Source organism: Mesoplodon bidens, assembly GCF_964165515.1.
Source record: "Mesoplodon bidens genome assembly, chromosome: 8".
Classification (NCBI taxonomy): Eukaryota; Metazoa; Chordata; class Mammalia; order Artiodactyla; family Ziphiidae; genus Mesoplodon; species Mesoplodon bidens.
The window spans coordinates 28,316,691-28,342,921 of record NC_138165.1 but is presented as its reverse complement, the minus strand read 5'-3'; the positions used below and the strand labels follow the sequence as shown (position 1 = coordinate 28,342,921).

At 40.4% G+C, this 26,231-nt stretch overlaps 1 protein-coding gene across 1 annotated transcript in view; it reads left to right on the top strand.

Annotated features, from left to right (window-relative positions):
* The window catches only part of MYO3B (myosin IIIB), a gene marked incomplete at both ends in the record, with an annotated part of 389,659 nt that extends 364,469 nt beyond the window's left edge, over positions 1-25,190 (top strand). The window contains 3 exons of the mRNA XM_081243223.1: positions 22,689-22,795; positions 23,170-23,216; positions 25,052-25,190. Coding sequence (XP_081099349.1) covers positions 22,689-22,795; positions 23,170-23,216; positions 25,052-25,190 — 293 coding nt within the window. The remainder of the gene's footprint in view (positions 1-22,688; positions 22,796-23,169; positions 23,217-25,051) is intronic.
* Positions 25,191-26,231: the final 1,041 nt, after the last annotated feature.

Sequence of the window (26,231 nt, the reverse complement as noted above, 5' to 3'; positions counted from 1 at the left end):
TTTCTGATTCTCCCTTTTGCCCCTCCTCTAATTCATTCTACATGCCACTGCCGTTCACAGTCGGCCCTCCCCTCAGAATCTGCGGGTTGATTGAATCTGTGGGTGTGGAACCCACAGATACGGAGGGGCGACTGTACTATGCCATTTTATACCAGGGACTTGAGCATCCACGGACTCTGGTGTCCACGGGGTTTCCTGGAACCAATCCCCCAGCAGACACTGAGGGACAACTGTACTGTGTCATGTTCCTGATCAGAAACCTCAGGTTTCTCCACAGCTCACAGGATAAAAGGCAAAATCTTTAAGACTGACTTCCAAACCTTCACAACCAAACTTTATGTGTTTCCAAACAGATCTCCACCTCCCTAACCCCTGAAACACACCTTCCTAATTAATGAAGATACTAGGGGAAGGCATGTGAGCACTTGGCTTCCATAATACATTTATTAGGCCCACGAAAAATCTCCCCCAAATAAAAGCAGTATATTTTTTTCTTTTTTTCTTCTTGTTTATTAGATACACTCTTCTAAAACATCTAACAAGATTTAACTTAAACATAAGCAGTATAAAATTTTTTCTTTTTAAAATTTTTATTTTATATTGGAGTATAGTTGATTAACAATGTTGTATGAATTTCAGGTGTACAGCAAAGTGATTCAATTACACATTTACAAGTATCTATTCTTTTTCAAATTCTTTTCCCATTTTGGTTATTACAGAATATTGAGCAGAGTTCCCGGTGCTGTACAACAGGTCCTTGTTGGTTATCTATTTTAAATATAGTACAGTGTACATGTCAATCCCAAACTCCCAATCTATCCCTCCCCCTGCAAAAGCAGTATTATTGTTTGAAATTGAAAATACTAATTGTCCATGTAATATAAAGTTTGAAAGAAAGCATCTTTAGAAAACTTCGCCATTTTAGAAATGTCTTGTAGCATATTAGCCAAGAAAAGAAAAACAAAAACACCACGTACTTGTTATATAAGCCATTTGATAGCCCATATACTATTTCTTTATTCTAAAGGATTGTTTTTCTAAATGTCTTAAAACTTTCATATTTGTTCTTTTCCTTATTATTCCTATGACTTATGCTTATTATTCCTAAAGGCTAGGGTTGCTATTATCCCCAGATGTCATAAATGAAAAAGTCACCAAAATACCAGCCATCTTTCTTATCACAAACTATAAAAATATCAGTTATTCCCAGTCTAACCTTCTTTGGGATTGAGAATAACAACTGTTTAATTAACGTTGGGCAAAAGTTTTGTGTATTCTTGGGCAACGGTCTTATGTAATCACTTTAAAACATTTTTTATCTTATGGTTTTAAGATGCTAATAAAAACCTACATCTTCATCAACAGAAAACTTATTAAATGATGGCACAACCATAAAAATGTAATACTAGGAAACCACAAAAAAGAATGAGTTGTATCCATATGTATTCCTATGGAACAGCCTCCATAATATATTGGAATATGAGGAAAGCAAGGCACAGAGTGTAGAAATATGCCCACACCTCAGGGGCTTGGGGGTTTGGGTTTTGCTCTAACAATAGGAGCTATAGCTTTAGAATTGTATCTTCATAGACTATGGCACACAATATGGTAATGCCAGTGGTTTCCTCTGGAGCAAGGACTGGGGGTCTGGAGAGGACTTCTTATTCATTCTATAATCTTTTGTGCTATTTGTTCTTTTCCTATACCTAAAGTGCGTACAGTTTTCAATTAAAAATATTAATTAAACATTGTTTTTATTAAAATGTGTAATGAAATTTTACTCTCGTTTAATAACCCTTAAGCTAAGAGGGAAGTGAACTGTACCAAGAGATACAGAAACCAGCTAGGTCAGCATTTTCTATAAGTATAGGAAAAAAAAGTGGAGCAGGAGACGATGCTTGAGGAATAGAGTATTTCAGAAACCGGCCACATCATGCAGGTATGCAGGGTTCTAACTGGTTAGCTAGTTCTCAAGCCTACATTTTTGCTGATGGAAGAAAACAATCTGGTAGCTTCCAGGTAAACTCAATCATTTCCAGGATTTTTCATAGTCTTTTTAAAATAAATACTGTTAATTCTGGGCTCTCCTCCCTTACCCTTCTTCACTTTTCTACTTCTTAGCCAAGTTTTTTTTGCCATTTTAGATTTTGCAAATGTACTTCTAAAAAAAATTTATTAGGGTATAGTTGATTTACAATGTTGTGTTAGTTTCAGGTGTACAACAAAGTGAATCTGTTATGCATATACACATATCTACTCTTCTTTAGATACTTTTCCCATGTAGGTCATTACAGAGTATTGAGTAGAGTTCCCTGTGCTATACAGCAGGTCCTTATTAGTTATCTGTTTTATACATAGTAGTGTGTATATGTCAATCCCAAATTTTAAAACATTTTTTACTGTACCTATTGCCTGTATTTCCTCCCCTACAGAACTCCTTGGGCTCATCACTCTCCTGAAACACACTTCCAAGGTCGCTGGACACCTCCAGTTTGCTAGGTCCAGAGGACCTTCTCTGTCCTTTTCTTATTCCACCTCTCTTAGCCTTCATAAACCATTCCCTTTTCTTAGTGTCTGCGAAGACGCACCCTCCTGGCTTTGCCCCAACCTCATGGCTACTCTTTGCTTCCTACTAAAACCTCTAAATGCTGGGGTTCCTCAGGCATCCAAAAACCTTCTTTCTTCTCCATCTACATTTATTCCCCAAACCTGAAACCCCACTGATGTGTTGATGACTCTTCAGTTCCTATGTCCAGCCCAGATTGTACCTCCGCATTGCAGACATGCTTCCCCACTCGACATCTCTGCTCAGATGTTTCGCAGGCATCTCATGCTTCACGTGTCCAAAACAGAACCCTTGATTTCCCCATAGCCTCAGAAACCTCCATCTTCCCTGGGTGTTCCCTATTTCAGTATATGGCACAGCATGCACTCAAGGACCCAAGCCAGAAGTCTGGAAGTCATTCTTGGTCGTGCCCTTTTCCTCACCTTCCACATCCAGCCCTTCAAGTTCTGTTTTTGTTTTGACTTACAACATATATCTTGATTTTGTCCCCATCTCTTCCTCTTCACCACTACAGCCTGGTCTAGACAGCCATCACCTCTGACCTACAGTGGCCTCCTCACTGGTCTTCTTGCTTCCATACTTGTGCCTCCACATGTATGGAACTCCAGCCAGAGAAAATGCTCTTCGTTAAAGAAATAAACTGGCTCATGTCTTTTTTCTTCCCATCTCCTTCAGTAGCTTCCCACTGAATTAAAATTCAAATTCCCTCCATGGCCATCAAAGCCCTGGATGATCTGTCCACAGCCTGTTTCTCCAACTTTATCTCACATTATGGTCCTTTTCCTCACTACAGTCCAGCCACCCTGGTCAGATCTGATCTGCCTGGAGGACACAGACACGGTGTCTGTATATGCTGTTCCCTCAGCCTGGAATGCTCCCCACCCCCACTTTTACCTTCTCTTCACGTGGCTGGCTCTTATCCTTCTTTAGGCCTCATCTTAACTGTCACCTTTTCAGAGGGATCATCTCCTACCACCCTATCCTTTAGCTCCTTTTCCTATGTAATTGCGACTTAAAACAGCCTATTTGTTTTCTTGTTTGCACTTAAGATCATTTGCAATAATCTACCTGTTTAGAGTTGAACTCCATCACTAGAATGAATGAAATCCCCATGAAGGCAGGGATCATGCCTGTCTTGCTTACCAATGCATCCCTAGGAACTGACACATGGAAGACACTCAGTTGATCATTGATATTGCTATGGTTTTAGGAATGAGTATTTAAATTGCCACCATTTTCTAACTCTGCTATGATGTTGCTTATAAAAGGAGACTAAAAGTAATAATTATGTTCTTCTCTTAATGAGCAATTACACCTTAGAAGGAAAAGCATTCATGAATACAAATTTATATTCCAGTTTTTCTCAATTATAATATTTTGAATCACATGAGATTCCTGCTATTAGATCATTTGTTACTACCAATGGCAATTTCATAAGGTGCCAGCTAATAAATAGTTAAATAAAGTGTCTATCTCTGGTTTAAGCTATTGTTTCAGGATAGATTAGATTATGCTGCAGAAACAAACACTCCCACACCTAAGTGGTTTACAACCACAAAGGCTCATTTCTCACTCGTACTGCGCCACTGTGGCTCGGCCGTGCCTTTGCTGTGTGTTATCTTCACTCCAGGGCCCAGGCTGGTGTAGTGGTTTCTGTCTAGATCATTGCTGGTAGTTGCAGCAGAGATTTGGTGAACCACATTCTAGCTTCTACATAGAAATACACACATCCTTTTGTGTGTTTCACTGGCCTGAAAAAGTCACACAACCACTCCTGAGTTCAACAGGGCGGGGGTGTGAGTCTTTCTCCTGGGAGATGCACTTTAGGGGTGGCAATAGAAATATTTGGTATAAAAGTAACACAGTCTATTACAGTAATCCTGAGCAATTACTGCTTTCACCTGATAGTAGGTACCTATACTTCAAGTATATGTCCTAGTTGTAAAATGGACTAGGTTTATGCCCTTTAGCCCATTTGTAAAAGCAATATTATATAGTAAAAATATCTACCTTAGTGTTCTGACTTGTATTTAGCATTTTATACATAATAATGTAAGTTTGTTGTATTTAATGACAAGCTCTAGGAGAAGGCACAAAGCTCATAGAAATCAGGAATTCTAAAGAGTGACAGAAGTCTCTCTGCTTGCTGATTTGAAAGATTTGTTTAGTGAAGGGGAAATAATATCATTAGGGGTTGCTGATTTTGATGTAATTTTAAAAACTCGGATACCTTTAAAACAACCTATAGAGAAAATCCAGGGATGTTTAAGAAGTTGCCTGAATTTTGGGAACAGGTGCATTTTTGGAGGTTTTCTATTCTGCTAAGTTAGTCTCGTGATATAGTTATAGGCATGAGGTTGGTATGGAACACGGTGTGGGGCTAATCCCATGTCTTATTTGCTATGTACTTTCTCTTTCTAAAAGATATAAAAATTTATAGAGTGTAAGTTCCACAGACTTCTCAGTACAGTTCATGGACTACAAAATAACTGATAATCAATTAATAGACTTTGAAAGGATGGCACTTCGTAAGCATTGCTTTGACTTCCCAGTGGGATTATATAAGATGGAGGGATCCAAAACTCACAGAGAGAAGTGTCCATAAATGATAAATAGCATTTCTCACAGCCTCCTCACCTTCCCTTCTCCAGCACCAGTAATGCAGGTTCTTATTAATGTCTAAATGTTCTTTACATAGAAGCTCTTAGGGAAAAAAAAAAAAAAACGTAACTTTTCTTATGGCCTCCATGTGTTCTGAGTGGCTCATTGGAGCCTGAAGTCCTTTCTCCCCCCTTCCCCCCTCTCCCCATGCTCCCAGCCTCTCTCTCGTGAAATTAACCATTGATCTGAAAGTCAAGGGATGCAAATCCAGAGAAAACTGGAAGCATTCCAGGGCCCACAAATACAAAGTTAATTACCTAAGGAAAACTACAAGAAAGACTTTTGTTTTCCACCAAAATCTCCTCCCCAGGCTGTTAGTTATGTCGTACATGGACCCAATCGATATATGAGGGCTTGAGAACCAAAGTCCCTTGGAATAAATTAATCTGTCAGGGAAAGAAATAAACAAAGAACAAATTAACATGTTTTAAGACATTGCTTAAATTTTCATAAATATAGACCTTGAGTTGGGATGATGAGTTCCCAGGGGCCAGAGCTAATATTTGGTTGTAATTAAGAGTTGCTCTTTCATGTTTTGTCTGATGTAGGTGGGAAATTGGCCACGTGTTTGCTGAGTTCCTTGCTCATGCTTCCTCACAAATGCCTCTGTTTACTTCATTAATAAGAAATGGATGTCTCAAAAATTACACTGGCACACTTAGCTTGTTTCACTTCTAGCTAATATTAAAATCACGAAATGCTACACGCACGCACACACACACACACATACACACACCCCATACAAACATGATTTTTTTTTTAAGCATATTTTTTAGGAACCTCCATGTATTAACTTTTTAGTGGCTCAGAAGGACCTAATGACCTAATCTGTGATGGACTACACCCATCTGAGAAACTTAGGCGTGCGTTGCTGACAGTGGACCCTGGTGGGCTCCACGCTGGGTGTAGGTGTGGAGTGTCAATGCTGGTGATGAGCAGGGAGGGCAATAACTATGTAAGTTACTCGTCTGTAAGGACAATGCAAGAATTCATTTAGATCCAGGAACCAGAAATCCATCTCATCCTAGGTTAGGCCATAATGCACTTTGTTAGGGTTTAGACAATGTCATTAGGCCCCTGTCTCTCCCTCTCTCTCTAAGTACTGCTTACCCCTTTTGGGCTGCCACTTTCAATGTTGGTAAAATGGCCACTGCCAGCCCTGAGCCAATATCCACTATGTAGAACTTGAGATCCCAAAGGACAAAGGGCTCTCTCTCCTCCAGTGTCCACACTCAGATCTAGAGGAACTCTAGCCCTGTGGCTTGTGTGTCCACCCCTGAACTAGTCACCATGGGTGGGAAAGGGGGACTCTACCAGCCAGGCCTGGGCCACGTGTTCAGCCTGGTCTGGGGGAGAGGCAGAGGAGGGGAGGGCAGCCACATCCACGTTCCTGGAAGGCGTTCCCCACAGGAAAGAGGAAGCTCTTTTACCAAAGCAGAAGGGAGGAGATACTAGGGCAAAACAACCAGTATCCACCTGGAAACTTTTATTCCCATCATATTCATCATGCTCAGTTGCTGAATGTAGCTAATTTTCAGAAGGGGAGGCCAAGGCAGAGATTTCTGTGATTGTACAACAAGTCTAAGCTCTGTTGACAAAATTGACTACCCTCCATCAGGTTGTCGGTAGTTTTCTATCAAGTTCTAAACAAAAACTCCCTGTGGGTCTTGAATAGCAGAATTGAGGCACCTATGGATGTTCCTTTTACAACTATAGTAGCTCTCTCAAAGTCACTTTCTTTTTATTTCCCTGTACGTGTTTAAGTATTATTCTAGTTCTCTCAAAGTCACTTTCTTTTTATTTCCCTATACGTGTTTAAGTATTATTCTAGTTCGTGGAACATATTTGCATTAAATATCCTAATACTTACTAAGTCATACCCAGGAGAAAGAAACAGGGTATAGTACTTTTTATCAGTTGAGAACTTTTTAAATACTTCTCTGTTTGAATAATTTCATAACTCAGCCCTCTTGAGGATTTTGCATTTGGGTAGTAGATAGAATATTAATTGCATATTTTGATGTGAAATGCCAGTTCTAATTATTGAGCAATTTATATATGGTGAACCTAGTATATATAATTCTCAGTACATGGAGACAAGGTAGAAATATACTCTTCAAAGCTATGCTATCACAGAAAAGAGACTAAAATCTCTGGAGCAAGTAGTTGTAGATCTGGAAGGTCAGAAAGATTCACTGAGTCTATTTTACTGCTTGGGAGGCAGGATAAGCATAGTTTGACTTTACTAACCTTCATGTAGGATTCACAGATCAACCCCAGCTAACAGCATAGCAAATTCATCAGCACTGCAAACAAACCATGTTCTGGAATGGATAGAATTAGCAGGTCAGCTCTGTTGGCAATTAGATGAGGCATCATCTAGATCCTCATGGAGTAGAGATTTGGCTGACCTAAAACACTGTGCCTCAAAATAACTTACATAACATCACTTAGAAGCAGGACATTTAACCCATGATTGGGGAAACTTGTTTAAATAAAGATTCTATCAACAAGTCATATGTCTTAAATGATTATGCTTTTTTGCCTTATTCATTTAAATAGCAAGGGCCAGAGTCATTTGACAAAATGGAATATCCAGCAACTAGCTCCTGGAATAATGTTTATTGCAACAAAACTTCACCATGTGCACAAAATGGGAGCGTCAAGCACAGTGGAGCCTAAGGGAACTCTACAGATTGGAAATGAAATCAGGAGTAGTTCAGTATTTCCTCTCTGAGAAGTCCATTCCTGGAGATGGGAGAGGACAGGCATAAGAGCTCAAAGCGCCTTCTGCTATTGCATTCAATAAACTAAATAAAAGACGGCACACTAAAGAGACAACAGTCGTAATCAGTAGACAAGTCTTTTGTGAAGTTTTACTATAAGATTGGCAGCAAGTTTGCATCAAGGTTGGATATTTTTACCAAACAATTTATTTAAAAGAAACTTCTCATATCCATTCCCAGGAACCCATAACCCTAATCAGTGCTCAGTTTCCATTATTTAAAAGTCATGTTCACATAGATAGTCACACCTACCTAAGAAAACTTCCATGAGAACTGTCAAAATCAGCATGAGCCCAACTACAGAACTTTTCTTTTCTTGCATCACAGATTTTTATTTTATCATTATTATTTTTTTATAGCCTCCTTTCCTGGCCCTCTCTTTTTTTAATTATTAATTAATTATTTATTTATTTTTAACATCTTTATTGGAGTATAATTGCTTTACAATGGTGTGTTAGTTTCTGCTGTGTAACAAAGTGAATCAGCTATACATATACATATAGCCCCATATCTCCTCCCTCTTGCATCTCCCTCCCACCCTCCCTATCCCACTCCTCTAGGTGGTCACAAAGCACAGAGCTGATCTCCCTGTGCTATGTGGCTGCTTCCTAGTAGCTATCTGTTTTACATTTGGTAGTGTATATATGTCCATGCCACTCTCTCACTTCATCCCAGCTTACCTTTTCCCCTCCCTGTGTCCTCAAGTCCATTCCCTACGTCTGCGTCTTTATTCCTGTCCTGCCCCTAGGTTCTTCAGAACATTTTTTTTTTTAGATTCCATATATATGTGTTAGCATATGGTATTTGTTTTTCTCTTTCTGACTTACTCTGTATGACAGTCTCTAGGTCCATCCACCTCACTACAAATAACTCAATTTCGTTTCTTTTTATGGCTAATATTCCATTGTATATATGTACCACATCTTCTTTAGCTATTCATCTGTCAGTGGACACTTAGGTTGCTTCCATGTCCTGACTATTGTAAATAGAGCTGCAGTGAACATTGTGGTACATGACTCTTTTTGAATTATGGTTTTCTCAGGGTATATGCCCAGTCCAACTACAGAACTTTAAGGATAGGATTCCTCCACGCATTATATCCACAGTGTTCTATCTCTGGGTATTTGCAGGTCTCTTTTTAAACAAGCTCTGTTCTGTGTGACTGGACCTTTAATTAAAACACGATTTCTGGGCTTCCCTGGTGGCGCAGTGGTTGAGAGTCCGCCTGCCGATGCAGGGGACACGGGTTCGTGCCCCGGTCTGGGAAGATCCCACATGCCGCAGAGCGGCTAGGCCCGTGAGCCATGGCTGCTGAGCCTGCGCATCCGGAGCCTGTGCTCTGCAAGGGGAGAGGCCACAACAGTGAGAGGCCCGCCTACCGCAAAAAAAAAAAAAAAAAAAAAAACACGATTTCTGACAGGCTAGCCACTAATGGATGTAAATTTGTCCAAAGTTTACTAAAAATTATCTAAATCCCAACTCTCAGAATCTTGTGTTTCTACTGGTCTGCTAACCACCTTGATTTCTTTTCCAAATGATGTCTATTGCCTGGGTCAGCAGGCAATGTCACCTGACCCTCCACTCCACTCTGGTAACCCTGAATCTGAGAGACCACAGTGTCTTAGATCTTCCTTGTTACTTTTTCCCTTTCCCAGGCATCTGTAAACTTGCCAAAAGCTCCATGAGGATAATTTTAGCTACTATTCATTCTTAACAATACCAGAAGAGTACATCCACCATGTAAAAAACAAATATAACCCTCAGTCCTTTTCCTTGCACTGGCTGCTTTGTTATCAGAACTTAAAGGTATACCAAAGACCAGTGTTAGAATCATACAGTAATGAGCTGGAATGCAAATTCCTCTGCAAATTCAACTATAATATTAATGATTCTTACAAAGAGATTGGCAGCTTGTTCTAAATTAGTTTTGTAATATATCTTAAAGATCATGTTATGAGGCTTCTTTATTCTATAAGCCTACAATCTATGACCAAAAGAAATAAAATTCTGTATTTTAAACATTTTTTCTTTCTTATTTATAGATAAGGTGAAGGGGGAGGGGGACCCAAAAGTCTAAAAAGAAAAAGAAGAGAAAAGCAACTTAATGAATAATGTGAACTGAGTCAGTGACCAGGTAGATGCAATTGTGACATCTGTGACTGCCTGTATCTGCCACCTCTTTGTACAGATTACCTTAGAATGACCTTAGGAAGTGAGCCATGACTTGTTTTTAAATTTTTATTGTGTCAAAAATTACAGCTTGAGGGGCTTCCCTGGTGGCGCAGTGGTTGAGAGTCCGCCTGCTGATGCAGGGGACACGGGTTCGTGCCCCGGTCTGGGAGGATCCCACATGCCGCGGAGCGGCTGGGCCCGTGAGCCATGGCCGCTGGGCCTGCACGTCCGGAGCCTGTGCTCTGCAACGGGAGAGGCCACGGCAGTGAGAGGCCCACGTACCGCAAAAAAAAAAAAAAAAAAAAAAAATTACAGCTTGAATGATCAACTTGTGCATATCCTAAGTAAAGCTGTCAGGTTTTCTCTTTTTCATCACAGATTGGATTATAATGCACAGACTACAGATAAATGTGTTATTTGCTATGAACTCTGCCCCACACTTCAGGCTTCACAATGCTGGTACCTCATTATCCAGCATGGGTGTTCTGATCACTAGCCACTAGCAAACCACTAGTCAGAGTTTCTTGGGCTGGTCCCACCTCAGGTGCCAATGACTGGTCCATTATGACTAGGGATTGACCTGGAAATATGGCTACCTGGACCTGCTCTCAAAAAAGGAGGGACCCACTTGGAAAACGACATCACTGTTCATGTTTGTATCTCCAAGAAAGGGGTCTCCATGAAGTCCTTTTTTAAAAAAATTCAGCTTTGACAGCCTCTGTCCTTCCAGATGGTGCACAGAGCCAAGGCTGTCAGAGACCCTTAGTCTCCTGCTGCCTTTTAATGCTGCTCCTTGATTGCTAATGACCCCCAGCTGGACTGGCTTCTCAACCCATTTAACCCCTCCCTGCTGGGTCCCCATCTCACGCAGGGTGAGAGACAGTGAGAGCTGGAAGTGGGAAGGTGCCAAGCCATCCAGGAGCTCCCGCCCTTCCAGAGCTGGTGGCACGTTTCCCGGCGCCATCACGCATGTCCAAGGTTGCTCCAGTGGAGAGCTCCTGTTAACATGATTTTCACTCTGATGTCAGATAAATGGATAAATGCTACCAGGCTTCAGATTGTTGAAATTCCATTTGACTAAGCCAGGAAACACTGAAAGAGCATTTCCTGTAGGGCTCAAGAGTTGAGGACTACTGATATGAATCCCCTGAAATATGTTAGTTTGGAAACTTAAAATTAAATTGCACTGGAACTGTCTTTTAGTCTGGTCGAACTCAGTGATAAGAGCAGGTCATATGTGTCAGTATACAAAGTCACTACAGAGAAGCCTGAGTGAAGGTGATAATTTCCTTGTCTAGGCCTAAATCACTGTATAACACAGGAGATACCCATTTCAGGCATGCGGATAATAGCTGTATTTACTTTGGTTAAGCTTGGCTTGTTTTTTTGCAACATGCTGGAATGTATTTTTTGCAGCATACTGGTCAGGTGACTCAGAGAAGGGGGATTTAAAAGGGAAGAAAGCTGATGACATTAGTTTGTTGAAAGATCTTGAGTCCAGTGGAGAAACTCAAACTCAGATCTCTCAGGACCTGCTCATGACAAAATAACCTTCCATGAGAATAGAGGGAAGTGGAGAGCTTGAGAGGTCATTATTCTGTGTATGGTTTCATAAAGGGTTTTCATTAACCTCATATCAAACTGTAAGAAAACAAGGCAAAGAAATTAAATAATTCTATATGACCCTAAAGAACCAAAGTCTAAACTCTTGATCTGAGCAGAGAACTGGGAACTTTGTGTCTCACTATTTTTATAAATCTTTAAATGTTTACTGGATAGTTGAACCAGATTTAATTTACAGTGTACTAAGGAATTTTTTTCCAACATGAAGCACAAGATAGGAAAATAACCCAAATATAATTATATTCTATTTAACTTTGTTTCCCCAGACACTTCCGATTTTATTGGTTTTTTGGAGATTAAAACTGAAAGCACCAGAGTGATCTACTTTTTCACCACTAATACTGCATTGATCTCACTTTTGCATCTCATTAGTTTAACGCAAACAAAAGTCATACCTGTGATTTCATTTCATCTGTTATTCACATTCTCTACTGTTGCCCACAGGCGTGCGCACACCTGCCAGTCATTTGTGTATATAATCGCCCCCGAACCAACTCATCCATACTAACGACTGCTCTCTCTACCTGTAAAAATATTTTAGAATTTATGGACCTTGGTGGGTGTTTGTACAGTTGTACGATATTAACCTGTCCAATGCAGTTTTTGCTCACAGATGGGGAAAGGCAGTAACTGGTTAAAATGTGGTCTTTTAGTCCATCAGTGACCAAATGATCCAGAAAGGGGTTCGGATAAGGCCACCTGGTGCAGCATTGCTTTTTTTTTTTTTTTTTTCTTTTTGCGGTATGCGGGCCTCTCACTGTTGTGGCCTCTCCCGTTGCGGAGCACAGGCTCCGGACGCGCAGGCCCAGCGGCCATGGCTCACGGGCCCAGCCGCTCCGCTTCATATGGGATCCTCCCAGACCGGGGCACGAACCCGTATCCCCTGCATCCGCAGGCGGACTCTCAACCACTGCGCCACCAGGGAGGCCCATCATTGCTTTTTAAATGAGTGAATTCCGTTAGAATAAAGTTCTGGTGTAGTTGTGGAGAATTCTCCTCCCTGAAGCCCTGAATGCATTTTGTTTGGTCATCTTTAAATTCCAACAAGCCAGTAAGGTCAACGGCATTTATGTCCATTTTGCAGATGAGGTACTAAGAGGCCAAGCGGCAGGAAATCTGTAGTCACAGCATCTTAAAGTTGGCAGGGACCTTAAAGAGCCTCTCAACTAATGGTTCTCACCCTTTACCTGCTTTCACACTGGTTTCATGCAACAAACCTCCATCAGGTACATCTTTCACTGCACACAGTTGCTCACACATTGGGAAGGAGCATGACTCCTAGGAGAACAGCTCAGAATCTCCAGGCAAGAACAGCTGTAATGTCCCACATCACCACCCTCTTGAAAAAATCACTATATTAGTCCAACCCCCTGTTTCACAGATAACACATGGCAGCCCAGGGGGCTAAGCAATTCACCCAAGGTCACATACCAGTAAGTTCCAGAACTTGAACTACGCCCAGGCCTTCTGACCCCAAGTCCAGTGCTGGTGTCACTACAGCTGACCGGCCCTTTGCACGCTAACAGCAGGTACCAGAACCAGGTCCCCAATTTAGAGAGCCAGGCAGAGGTGGGGATGAACACCCCAGAATCCCCTGCCACGAGAAATCAAAGACCCATTCACAATTAGTATAGTAAAAACCAGCACTATCTGGTGTCCCATATCCTCAAGCATTTAAAATGTCGTTCCAATCTTCAAAGACATTCTTCCGTTCCATTTTTATCTGCTTTTACCTAGGACATTGTTTCCCAGCTCCGGAGGAGTTCACTAGGTGATTTGCATCTCATTAGGAGCTCCAGAAATGATATCTCCCAGCCTGCTGCCTGGTGCTGTGGGTCCACTAAGCATCAGATCCAGGTCTTAGATTTTTTTTTTCATGTTGACATTTTTGAAAAAGCTGAATTAATGCTGTTTTCCCACTGGGCACACTTTGAGTGGCCATTTTGGTCTTAATTCCTGCCCCCCGCCACAGGACCAAAGTTAGAGAAGAGCCATTGTCAGAGAGGGTACAGAGGAAGTCAGTCATCCCACATGAAGACAACTGGCTAGAAAGGAATATTGTGAGACATGAAAATAAGCAGTTAGAAAACTCCTAAAAGCAGAGAGATGGGACATGATACAATCTGACCACTATGCAAAGTAAAACAAAAAGAAAACCAACAGCAACCCACTAGTATCTGTATAACTGATTCTAAACTTGCACATTTTAAACATTTTTGACTAGTTTCAAATCTCCTGACACCTGAGTTTTATGTTTTGCTTTAAAAGGAGTCTTACTAGGTCCAAATGGCTTTTCAGCTTTGTCATGCATTCATACTGAACCCTCCAGAAGAGCAATGAGCAGCATTGTACCTCTGGAAACCAGACACGTTTCCATGATCAGCAAAACTGTTCTCTTGGAATAAGAGAAATTATTTTCCCAGTGTCCAGGGAAATTAATGTCTGCTTTGGGCTCAAGCCATTTGATGCAGCCAGCTTCCAGTGCAAAGAAAATGCTTGACAATGCTGGGAGCTCTACTGGAGATGCTTCCCCTTCCCAGAATTCCTTCTGCCATCTCAAAACCTCTCTGACCCTAGGCCAACTTTTCAAGATGCAGCTAGCTAATCTGCAAAATCAACCTAAGCTCTTAGGAAAGAGTTAAATCTCTGGTTTTTCCAACCCTGGCTACAAATTAAAATCATCTGAAAGGGGGAGGGTCATTTTTTAAACAATAAAAATGCCAGAGACCTAACCCTAACCAACTGAATTAGGATCTCCAGGGATAAGGCTGAGGCGTTTTTCAAAAGGCCTTCAGGTGATACTAATGTACAACCAGGACGGAGAATCACTCTCATATAACAAGAATCACGACCCCTTAGGCGCACCTGCTGTGCCTCAGGTGCCATGCTTTCTCTTCTCATACATTATCTGTCATCCTCACTACAGCCTTACTTGCGTGATCATCATCAGTGAGTTCAGACTTCTAACAAGTGCTAGAGATGAGATTCATAGTCAGGTTTTTCTGACTTTCTTTTTCTTCCGTAACATTCATGTTTCTCAAAGTGTGGGACATGGACCTCTGGTGGTCTGCAAGTTGATTTTACATGGTGTGTGGATGTGACCTTAAATAACACTGAATTGTGTAGAAGAAAGTTACTCCTTTTACAGTCCTCAGTTTAAATTCTTCAGGTTAAGGAGAAAGTCATAGTGATATTAGTATGTCTTAAGCTCCTCTCACATTTACTCACCTGTCTTTTTAACAAACCTTTAAGAAGCCCAGAATGTTCTGTGGGAAACAGAACCTAGCTCAGCTGTGAGAATATTGTTTTGTTCTTACTGTATTTACTTTACAGTTTACTTCTATTTATGGCAAATGACACGTGTTTTCCCTTTACAGTAGTAGTTTCATTTTTAAAGAAATGTATTTAAGAGAAAAAGAAATTGGCTGATTTTAAAATATTAAATAAAGAATAGTACAGGTGTCTCGAATATAGCAAAAAATACTTAAGTGGCAGATGAATGAAGAAGTTTGAGAAATACTTTCCCACAACATGGTAATTTTGAAAAATGGGCATCTCTACACCTATTAGCCAGTGGGGCCTCTCATCCTTTCACACCAGACAGGCAACTAGTTCCATCCTTTTTAGGTCCAGCCAGGACCTTTGAACTTTGCTGCTGCTTCCAACTCAAGAGGAATCCTGAAACACAAATGGCTAATAACATGGGAAGGGGGAAAGGAAGGGCACTTACCCTCTCAAGTAATCAATGAAATGCAAATCAAAACAAATGACGTGCCATTTTTTCACCTATTGAATTGTCAGGCTTTTTCTTAAAGATGCTGACCCATGCTGGTGAAGGCCTTCAAAAACAGGTAATCTCAGGTACAGGTGGTAGAAGTATATTTTACCACCCACTTCCTAGAAGGCAATTGGAAATAAAATTTTAAGTTTTTAAAATATGTATAGTCTTCGGCCAGTAATTCCACTTCTAGGGATTTATCCTAAGAAAATAATGTGAATTATCAAAGATCAAACTATAAGTATGTTCTTCACAGCATTGTTTATTAGAGAAAAACATTGGAAACAACTTCCATGCCCAAAACAGGAAATTGTATAAGTTAATCACGGTTCATTCATAAAATGAAATAGCATGCAACTATTAGAAATGATGCCATTTAGACTAAACTGGAAGACAGATAAGAAACTTGTTCCATCATTTGCTACTATTATGGGAATGGGATTGGGTTTTTTTTTTTTTTCACTGCTTAACTTATTTGAACATCATGTTCATTCATTACTTTAAAAAATGTAACTCTAGAAGTATAATACTATTTTTAAAGTAGATTAAATCATGGGAAAACATTTATGACTTTATTGTTAAGTGTGGGGAAAAGTAGTAACAAATTAGATGAATGATTAAGTTTTGGTTTTGTTTTTTTTGGCTAAAAAAGTGAATACATATTCCTAGAAAAAATATTGAAAGAATATTAAGAAAAAAATACTTAATGAACCTTGTTTTTAAAAGGCCAATTTCATCCCCCTCCTTGGTAGACTAAGGTTCCCCAGAGATGTTCCAGGATAAGAAAGTCCTTGGCAATAATATTCCAATTGACAGAAACAAAGAGTGGACCACAGAGATACAACAGTCCTTAACAAGAATAATGAATAGTAACCATTCATTCATTCATTCATTCATTCATTGTTTGTTGAGTGTGTGCCAGGACCTGAGCTGTGAAATCGTTTCAGCAGAAGTTATTACCACTTCCCTAACTAATAAGGGGAGAATTCCATATAGAAAATTTATAACTCCACCATCTTCCACAGGCACTAATTTAACTCAGGGATGTTTTCTTTGTAGCAATTTTGCAATTTTGAAGAAGATTGTTCATGACATAACATGGCAACTGGGAAAATTTGTAGCTTTCCTTTCATCTTAGAAAGGAAGATCTGAATTACATGCACCCCAGGAGAAATCTCTCTTTCTGGTTGTGTGTGTGTTTTACAAAAGCCTACTGAATTCCTTCGTCCCTCCTGAAGTTAGATGTGGTAAGGTGAAAACTTATAAGAACGTCTCATTTAAAGAAAAAGCATCGTAATAGAGGCCATGGCCTGGGCCTTGAGGTTTGAATCAAAAGACCTGAGTCCAAGGCTAGGCTGTGAGGGGAGACCAGCAGAGGGCCCCAAGCTCCCTGGGCTTCAGACCCCTTAGATATAAAAGCAAGGAGCCTAACCACAGAGGTTATCATCCTCCATGTCATAACTTAAAATTGAAAATTTCAGCTACCAGACATAATTTCTCCCCTTCTATTCCCTGTCAAGGCTCTGAGCATCCCTGACATAGCCCATGCCTCAGCAGATCAGGAGCAAATGCTTTACAACACACTGGTTGTTTATCTGAAATTCAAATCTAGCTCAGTGTCCTTTTTTTTCCCTAAATCTGGCAACCCTAATTCCATAATTTTCCAAAGACTGCGTCTTTAAGGTAGTGCAGATTATTGCAGACTTTCTGCCAGTGTGGTTCTTATTGGGAAGGGAAGATTTAAGATGGTCTAGTACCTTGTCTCTCAAGGCATGGCTGCACATTAGAACCACCTAAGGAGGTAAAATACGTGTCATATATATATATATATATATATATATATATATATATATATATATATATGATAGATAGATAGACAGACAGACAGATCGATCTATCAAGGTCCTGATCTGAGCACTGGTATTTTAAAAAGCTGAACATCAACTGTAGTGTGAAGAAAATGACCCTAAGTTGGGTGTATCTCGTAACTCTATACAGGATTTGCCATCTGTAAATCTAGAACGCTGAACACTCTGTTTGCCTCAAGGGCTCAGGGGGATGTTTTACTTGGCAAGTGATCCTCGGAATGCCTCATCCACAAAATGGCAATCAGATCAGCAGTCATACTGCTCAGAAAGTATCCATGTCTGCAGAGGCCCTCAAGGACGGTGCAAAGACTATGGCTCTCCCAGTATGCCCTCTCCCAAGAACCCTGCTCACTGCCTGTCCACTCCTCAGGGACCTGGAATTCATACTGTCCCACCCAGGATGGGGAATATTTGGGCTGCATGTGCCATCCTGCCGTCCCTGTGGTTGTCCTTGCCCCGCTGCAAGCCCAGCTAGGAAATTTACCAGAAGTGGCACATCTGTAATGGGTGCTGGTAAGTGAAACTAAGTGTTAGGGGACAATGTTAGGCAAGAGCATTTGTGGCCAAAATAGCTGTAACTCAGCAAGTCAAATAGAGTAAAGGAAGTCATTTCCTTCTTCATCTCTGAGACCCTGAGAGAAAACAAAAAGCCTCATTTGTAACTTAAAATGGTGTTTGAATTAGGGTTGCCAGATTTAGGGGGGAAAAAGTACACCTGGCTAGATCTGAATTTCAGATAAATAACCAATCACATTTTAATATAAGTATGTTCTGAATATATACTTACACTCGGAAGGTATTGGTTGTTTATCTGAAATTCAAATTTAACTGGGTACCCTGTACTTGATCTGACAACTCTAGTTTGGATATACCTGCGTGTTCAATATGGAAAATTGAAATATTAAATTTCCAAACCAGTTGTTTAAAGTTACGGAACAAAGCTATCAACTAAATTCAGCCATTTGTCTCTCACCAAGGACTTGACCAATTGTGCCGCCACACAATGATCTGGAATTAGGGAATAAGGAGTATGCATTTCCTGGTGCTCTTGAAACTCTCTCCATATTTCTTCCATTTTCTGACAGATTTATCTCCAGTTTATTATAGAGTTCTGTGACAACTCAGAAGAGAACGGTGTATTCAAGGTCTCAACTATGAAATCAAAAAGTGCAGGGGGAAAAGAAATGTACAGGGATTCCTGAAAGGAAAGAGAACCTATGTTAAGTTCAAACTGGTATTCATGATATGATATACTTTTAAAAAGCACAATAGGTAGGTAGCACCCAGAGTATTACAAACTGGAGAATTTGGCTTGGCTTCACAAATATTTATGTGAAACGCAAGTTGGCTACTTACACAATATGAACATCATTGTCTTCAAAGTAATAACTCATATTCTAATGTATATCTTCAAACTTGAACTGCCCAGCTTATCTACATAAACTAGTCAAATGAACTAGGAAAGTGCCAGATAACCCTATTGTTTTGTATCTCCTATGAGCAAACTGACTGGCTCAAGAGTCAAAAGACAGGGGTTAAGCTTCCACTCTGCCACTTACAGATTTAGCCTTTCTTACCTATAGTTTCTTTATATATTGAAAGAAATCATAATTTTTGTCCTACATACCTCATTCATTTTTTATTTTTAAATTTTTAAGGGAAAAAAATCATGACAAACTTCTCAAAGTGCACACATATTTAGATTTAATCAGTGTGCCATATGTTATTTTGTATTTGCTTCTTTTTCTGAATTTTCATCTATCAGTATCATACCCATATTTATCCTCATTGGTGCCTTCATGGTATGACATCATATTTATATCTCAGAGTTAACTTGTCCCCAATTATCAAATATTTATCATGTTTCTAGCTTTTTTTCTGTTAATGTAAGTATTGTTTCCAGCTTTTTTCTGTTAAAGTATTATATCCATCTTCATACAAATGGTATTTTTTTCTCTTTTGATTTACTTTGTTGGGACATGTTCCTTGGAACAAGTTGCTTAGCTCTTGTTATCTATTGTCAGGTAACTTCAGGAGAAGTGGAGCCTATGGACTCATCTGTGCACCTGGGGCCTATCCCACATTGTCTTTTTACTTTTTTATTTATCCTAATTAATAGAAAGACAGTAGTAATTGTTTTAGTTGAAGCTCTTTGTCAAGGTGGCTGAATGTTTTTCAATATCTCATATCATAATTGTATTTCAACATGTATAAATATTTCTCCATCTTTCTCTTGCCTCAGCCTTTCCACATTATGGATAATAGACTTTTGTGTCTATATTTTTAAATTTGTTTTTATCTTTCTGTTGCACTTTCTTTCATCTTAAGGTTTTGTTACTGTCCATCATATAGAATATTTTACTTTAGTATAATTGAACCCATCCTTGTCCCTAATATCTTCTTCCACATTTAAGATATATAGTCTACTTCATTTCCTTCTAAAGTTTTTATGGGAATGTTTAAAATGTTTAACTATATAGCTCATCTGGAATTTATTGTGGCTGGTGAGAATCAAGAAGTATATTGAGAAAAGTAAAAGATTTAGAATAAAAAAAAATTAATTTGGGTCCAACAGCAATAGCTATGGCCTTAGGCAAGTCACTTAACCTCTTAAGACTCACTGTCCTCTATTAGACTGAAGGCAGGGACCTTGTCTTTTTTCTTTTTGTCTTCCCTACAATACTGAGCAAATTTCCTTACATATAGAATAAGTTTTATAAGGTGTATATTTAAGTTACATTTTTTGCATATTGCTATCCAGTTGTTCCAACAGCAGTAATTGAATGATGATTCATTTCCCAATTATTTATTTGGTTGCTTGTGATCGATCATATATCAGTAATACTCAGATTTGTTCCAATGACAAAGCACCTGGAAGTTGTGGCACTTCTAGCAAAACATCATGAAATATGGAGATATTAAAGTTAAAATAATGAAAATTAAAATTTGATGCTAGGGCTTCCCTGGTGGCGCAGAGGTTGAGAGTCCGCCTGCTGATGCAGGGGACGCGGGTTCGTGCCCCGGTCCGGGAAGATCCCACATGCCGCGGAGCGGCTGGGCCCATGAGCCATGGTCGCTGAGCCTGCGCATCCGGAGCCTGTGCTCCGCAACGGGAGAGGCCACAACAGTGAGAGGCCTGTGCACCGCAAAAAAAAAAAATTGATGCTAAATCAGACACCAGCTTACATTAGATTCTAGTATGGTATAGATACCACCAGATACCAACAGTTTGTCTTAATTTATGGGAAATGTTAAAATAGGTAAAATTCAATCCAATAACTGAATTCTTTCTAAGAATCAGGAAAAGAACACCCAACTATGAAACAGCAAGTTCATCAAGAGCAAAAGTTGAGAACCACGTCTTTTAGTAAGCATTCCCAGTTGAGAATATAAAATAAAAGCTTCTGATCAATTGTAAACTTTACATAAAGTCCAACTGAATGGGGCTGAACGTCAGCTGAACCCCAAAACTATTTAAGAATCAGTCTTTTGAGTTGTCAAGTTTGGAATTCCTGTAATAGTAGAAAGTCTAAGAGGGAGTAGATGTCAGATCTCCAGTGCATGCTCACACCAGCAACCTTAACTCCAGATGTTTCTGTTCATTAATCTATGAATCAGAGGAGATAACATAAAAGAACCTCATGTTCTACCATATTACAGAATATAAACTTCATAAAGCGTATGGAGGTAGGTATGTTGGAACTATCAGAAAGTACCCTTATCAATTCTGGATTCCTTGTACTCTGAGGATGATGCCAGTACAAGAGGTTGGAATCCTCTTCTCTGCGCAGTTCCTGAAGATGTGGACAGGGATGTCTGTTAAGGTTACTGGAACCTTCTGCAAGCACCATCATATGGCTGTGCTAATTAATATTTTTTCATGGAGCTTTTACTTAAATTTGACTTTTTAAAACAATTTTTTATTAAGAAAGACAATACGCTGTAGTTTTTTTTTTAACTGCTAGAACAGGAGGTAAGAGATCTAGGGTTGGGTCCCCGCTCTGCCACTTAAACTGGGGTGTGTCATTCATTTTTTCCTTTTGTGAAAAAATGGGTATTTAGAATGGATGGTTCCTAAAGTCCTGTATGGTTCTAATAGTCTTGTTCAAACATAGATATGTTCCAATTCAAAAAAAAAAAAGATGCAAAACTTCATACTTAGGAAATTGATAATTCACTATTCATTATGGTCCTTGCTGAGTCATTCTTCACTTAGAAAATTCCCCCAGAATTTCCTTGTATAGTAGGAATCGCTAATGAAATCAATCTATGTTTCCAAATACAAAGCTCCAACTCTTTTTTATAAATAATTAGTTTATGGTATACCCTTGGTCCAAGAAAGTGATATGTCTTCTCCAAACCATGACATTCATGAGCAGTATTTTATGGCGGCTGTGTATGCGTGCATGCAGGCACGCGCGCGCGTGCACGCGTGTGTGTTGGCAAGAAGTTAGAACTGCTGAATCCTGATTCAGATATAGTGCCAAAAGGACAACAGATTTCATGAAAATCATCTGCTTGGAAGGGAAATAAATCATGACTTTGTTGGACCTGTGGTTTCTTAATTTCTAGTACACTCTTGGTCCAGGGTTCCAAAATCAGGACTAACACAGAGAGGCTGCTCCGTGAAATCATGAAATCATCCTTTCCCCTTCTCCTTTACACTACCTCCAGAGACTGCATGGATCAGTGGTATTGTTCAAAGCATTTCAGAAAATACTAGCTCAAGCCATTTGCCCTCCAAAATGTATCCCCCCAAAATGTATCCCACCAAAAGGTTTGCTTCTCAAGAGTGTGTGTGCTCCAGATGTCTTTGAACTCTCACTGTAGGATGTGGTGCAAACTGCCCCAGATTGCCTTCATTGCCTTAACTGAGTTATCTCACCAAGAGGGCATTCTCTACTCTACAAAGACTGACGACCAACCTCTACCTCACCAGCATGGACAAACCAATTTTCTTTCCTTCACTCTTGACTGCTGACTCAGATAAGAAAGATGAAGGCAAAGTCCCCGACAGCTGCCCTTGTTTACACTTAGCAATCCGTGTGTGTGTGTGTGTGTGTGTGTGTGTGTGTGTTTAGCATGATATTTCTCCTAATATTAGCAAAGCTCTAACGTGCCCGTTAAAACAGGACAGGGTTTCTGCTATGTGCATTTATGTGATGAGCAATTTTACACTCAGTTTTCCCAAAACCTCAGATGCTTTACAGTAAAGTTTTGCTATCCTGTTGCAGATTCAGAAAATGGTCTTGCACAGAAGCAGCGAACACCTCACCGAAGATGTCAGCAGCCCAAAATGTTGAGTAGTCCTGAGGACACCATGTACTATAACCAGTTAAATGTGAGTTCAAAGTGGCCATAAAGCTGTTTCACTGGCTTTGTTTCCAGTTAATAATTCTGTTATTAATACCTGTTCCAGCCCCTCCAGCCCCGCCCCCACTCTCTTATACTCTCCTCTTGAACATGTGCTTAGGCCCTTTATCTGTTGCTTTCATGTCAGGATGTCTGCCTTCACGGTGAATAATTGATGTGGTTTATCAAAGACGAGCAAGATGCATGCTTCATCAGGCTCACTTGAGCCCTTTGATCAAAAAAATTATGCTGTGACTTCTGATATTATCAGCATCTGCTTGCATTCAACACAAAATCACTTTGAATTAAAAATTAACGACTTGCTGCTTTCCTTTGACTGTGTGTTCTTGGCCCTCTCCACAGGGAACTCTAGAATATCAAGGGAGCAAGAGGAAGCCAAGAAAACTTGGGTAAATATCTGTCTTCTTAGTTCTAAGCAACTGTAAACAGAAGGGGTCCTTTGTGATATTATAGAAAATGCAAAACTTTCCAGAGAGGCTTCTAAAAATATTCAGTGGGGATATCACCACTATTATTGACACTAGAAACTACTTTTCACAGTAGCAAGTATACAAAACTTGAATCTATTCTGTCTGAAAATACTGAAATTGCCACCAAAAGGCAAGTGTTATTTTTCATAATTATCTCAGGAAATTGTACTGTCCTCATAATTTGAGACATGTATCAGGCTGTATAAAACTCTCCCACAAATCAGAGCACTCCATGCAGTGCAAATAGTCCCCTTCTCCCACGTTCCCCTACCCGTGGGCCTTAAAGGTACACAAAGGAGAATTTCCCCCTATGGTTAGCCAGGGACACTGCGGAGTTTGTGGCTGATTTGCTTGTTAGCATCTCGATTAAGAATAGGAGTGACCGGTCAGAATGGCCATCATCAAAAAATCTACAAACAATAAATGCTGGAGAGGGTGTGGAGAACAGGGAACCCTCTTGCTCTGTTGGTAGGAATGTAAATTGATACAGCCACTATAGAGAACAGTATGGAGGTTCCTTAAAAAGTTAAAAATAGAACTACCATACAACCCAGCAATCCCACTACTGGGCATATACCCTGAGAAAACCATAATTCAAAAAGAGTCATGTGGGCTTCCCTGGTGGCGCAGTGGTTGAGAGTCCACCTGCCGATGCAGGGGACATGGGTTCGTGCCCTGGTCTGGGAAGATCCCACATGCCGCGGAGCGGCTGGGCCCGTGAGCCATGGCCACTGAGCCTGAGCGTCCGGAGCCTGTGCTCTCCAACGGGAGAGGCCACAACAGGGAGAGGCCCACGTACCACAGAAAAAAAAAAAAAAGAGTCATGTGTTCATTGCAGCTGTATTTACAATAGCCAGGACATGGAAGCAACCTAAGTGTCTATTGACAGATGAATGGATAAAGAAGATGTGGCACATATATACAATGGAATATTACTCAGCCATAAAAAGAAACGAAATTGAGTTATTTGTAGTGAGGTGGATGGACCTAGAGTCTGTCATACAAACTGAGAGAGTGGCATGGACATATAAACACTACCAAATGTAAAATAGATAGCTAGTGGGAAGCAGCTGCATAGCACAGGGAGATCAGCTCGGTGCTTTGTGACCACCTAGAGGGGTGGGATAGGGAGGGTGGGAGGGAGGGAGACACGAGGGAAGAGATATGGGGACGTATGTATATGTATAACTGATTCACTTTGCTATAAAGCAGAAACTAACACACCAATTATAAGCAATTATACTCCAATAAAGATGTTAAAAAAAAGGTGCAGATGTAAAGCAATTATACTCCAATAAAGATGTTAAAAAAAGGAATTATACTCCAATAAAGCAATTATACTCCAATAAAGATGTTAAAAAAAAAAGGTGCAGATGTTAAAAAAAAAAAAAAAAAAGAATAGGAGTGAGGTAGGTAATGGTACTAGTCTGAGAACTAAAGAAGATCAGGAAGGGAACTTTCTCATCTAGAGGGAACCAGACAAGTTAATTCACATAAATTAAGTTGCAATATGATTACAGTTTTCAGATACCACTAAATTGGGCCCATTATTAGAGTGTGACCTAGATGTGAAAGGCTTTGTGGGTCAGACGCCAGTTCCTCTGGGCTGGGGGACCCTGAGGTACCATAAGCTGCCCCCCCAACTCAGTGTTGGGGCCCAACCCTGTTCCAAGTACTCACACAACTTAAGCTGCCCCATTGATGACTGCTGTACTTGTTTTCTTCTGCTGCTGAAACTCTTTCCTTTGTTGCAGCCAAATCAAAGTGCTTGATGGGGAAGATGACTATTACAAATCTCTGTCACCTGTGGGCTCTATCCCCGAGGAGGACAGCTCAGCCCACCCTCTCTTTTTTTCTTCATCCTCAAAGGGAGCATCTTCTGCTCAGCACTGAGCTGTACTTCCTGCCCCCCAAGTCTGTTGAGGGTAAGAACAATCATGGTAATTGACTGATTGTCATTTAATAAGAAAGTTGTGCAATGGGGTCAGCTTCTATGGACATGTGGTCAGTTCTCGAGCCTTACTGAACAGTTTTCAGATTTTAAACCATTTTCTCCTACCTCTGTCACCCTCTCCACATCTGCTGTGTAGCCTGACCTAGGCAACCTCTCCTTTCCTCATCCCATGGGTACCTGTGGGACACTGAGCACACCTCCACTACAGCAGTAACCATCATTCATGCCCCAACATCTAAGAGGGTATCAGTCTCACTTGTGGACACTGATGGTATTTCTTTATTTTTCCCACCATGTCATTCCATGCAGAATCCACCCATGTGGAAATCCAGGAGTCCCTTTCCTCCTCGCGTCTACACTGCATCCCCTCCCCCTTTGCTGGTCTTCTCTACCCCATCCTGCCTCTCCCCAGGGTCAGGGCTCCATTGCTGAGTGCCCCCATCCTTGAGGAGTACACTCAAGTTCTCTGAGGCCAGGATAGTTTTTCATGCTCAGGGGAACCTGAACCTGAATCTTTCAGGTTCTTCCTTTAAGACAAATGAACCCCCCTCTTGCTAATTATTATCCTGATAAAGCCTTTGCGTCTTTATTCTACCTTACCAAGACACCCCCATCAACTTGGCAGTCAAAAGAAAGGAATGAGATGGAAAGAAAATCTGGACCTGTCAGAGTCCGTGTCACATCGTTTTGTAACTGTCCATTCTCTGGTTGGCTGTCTCCATGAGGCTGTGAGTGGCTGCAAGGGAAGCATTTTGTCTTGTCCACCTTTCTGTGCACAGAGCCTAGCACGGTGCCTGGCACAGAGAGGACATCCAGTAAATGCCCACCCTTGAGTGAGTGGAGAGACTTAGTTACACAACATATCTGACAGGAAAGTTACTTTCAATTATATGTGATAGACTATTAATCACTTTTCTTACACCATAGCTCTGATTTTTCAATGAAGTTTGGGCTAGTCCTATTGTAATGATGTTTTACCA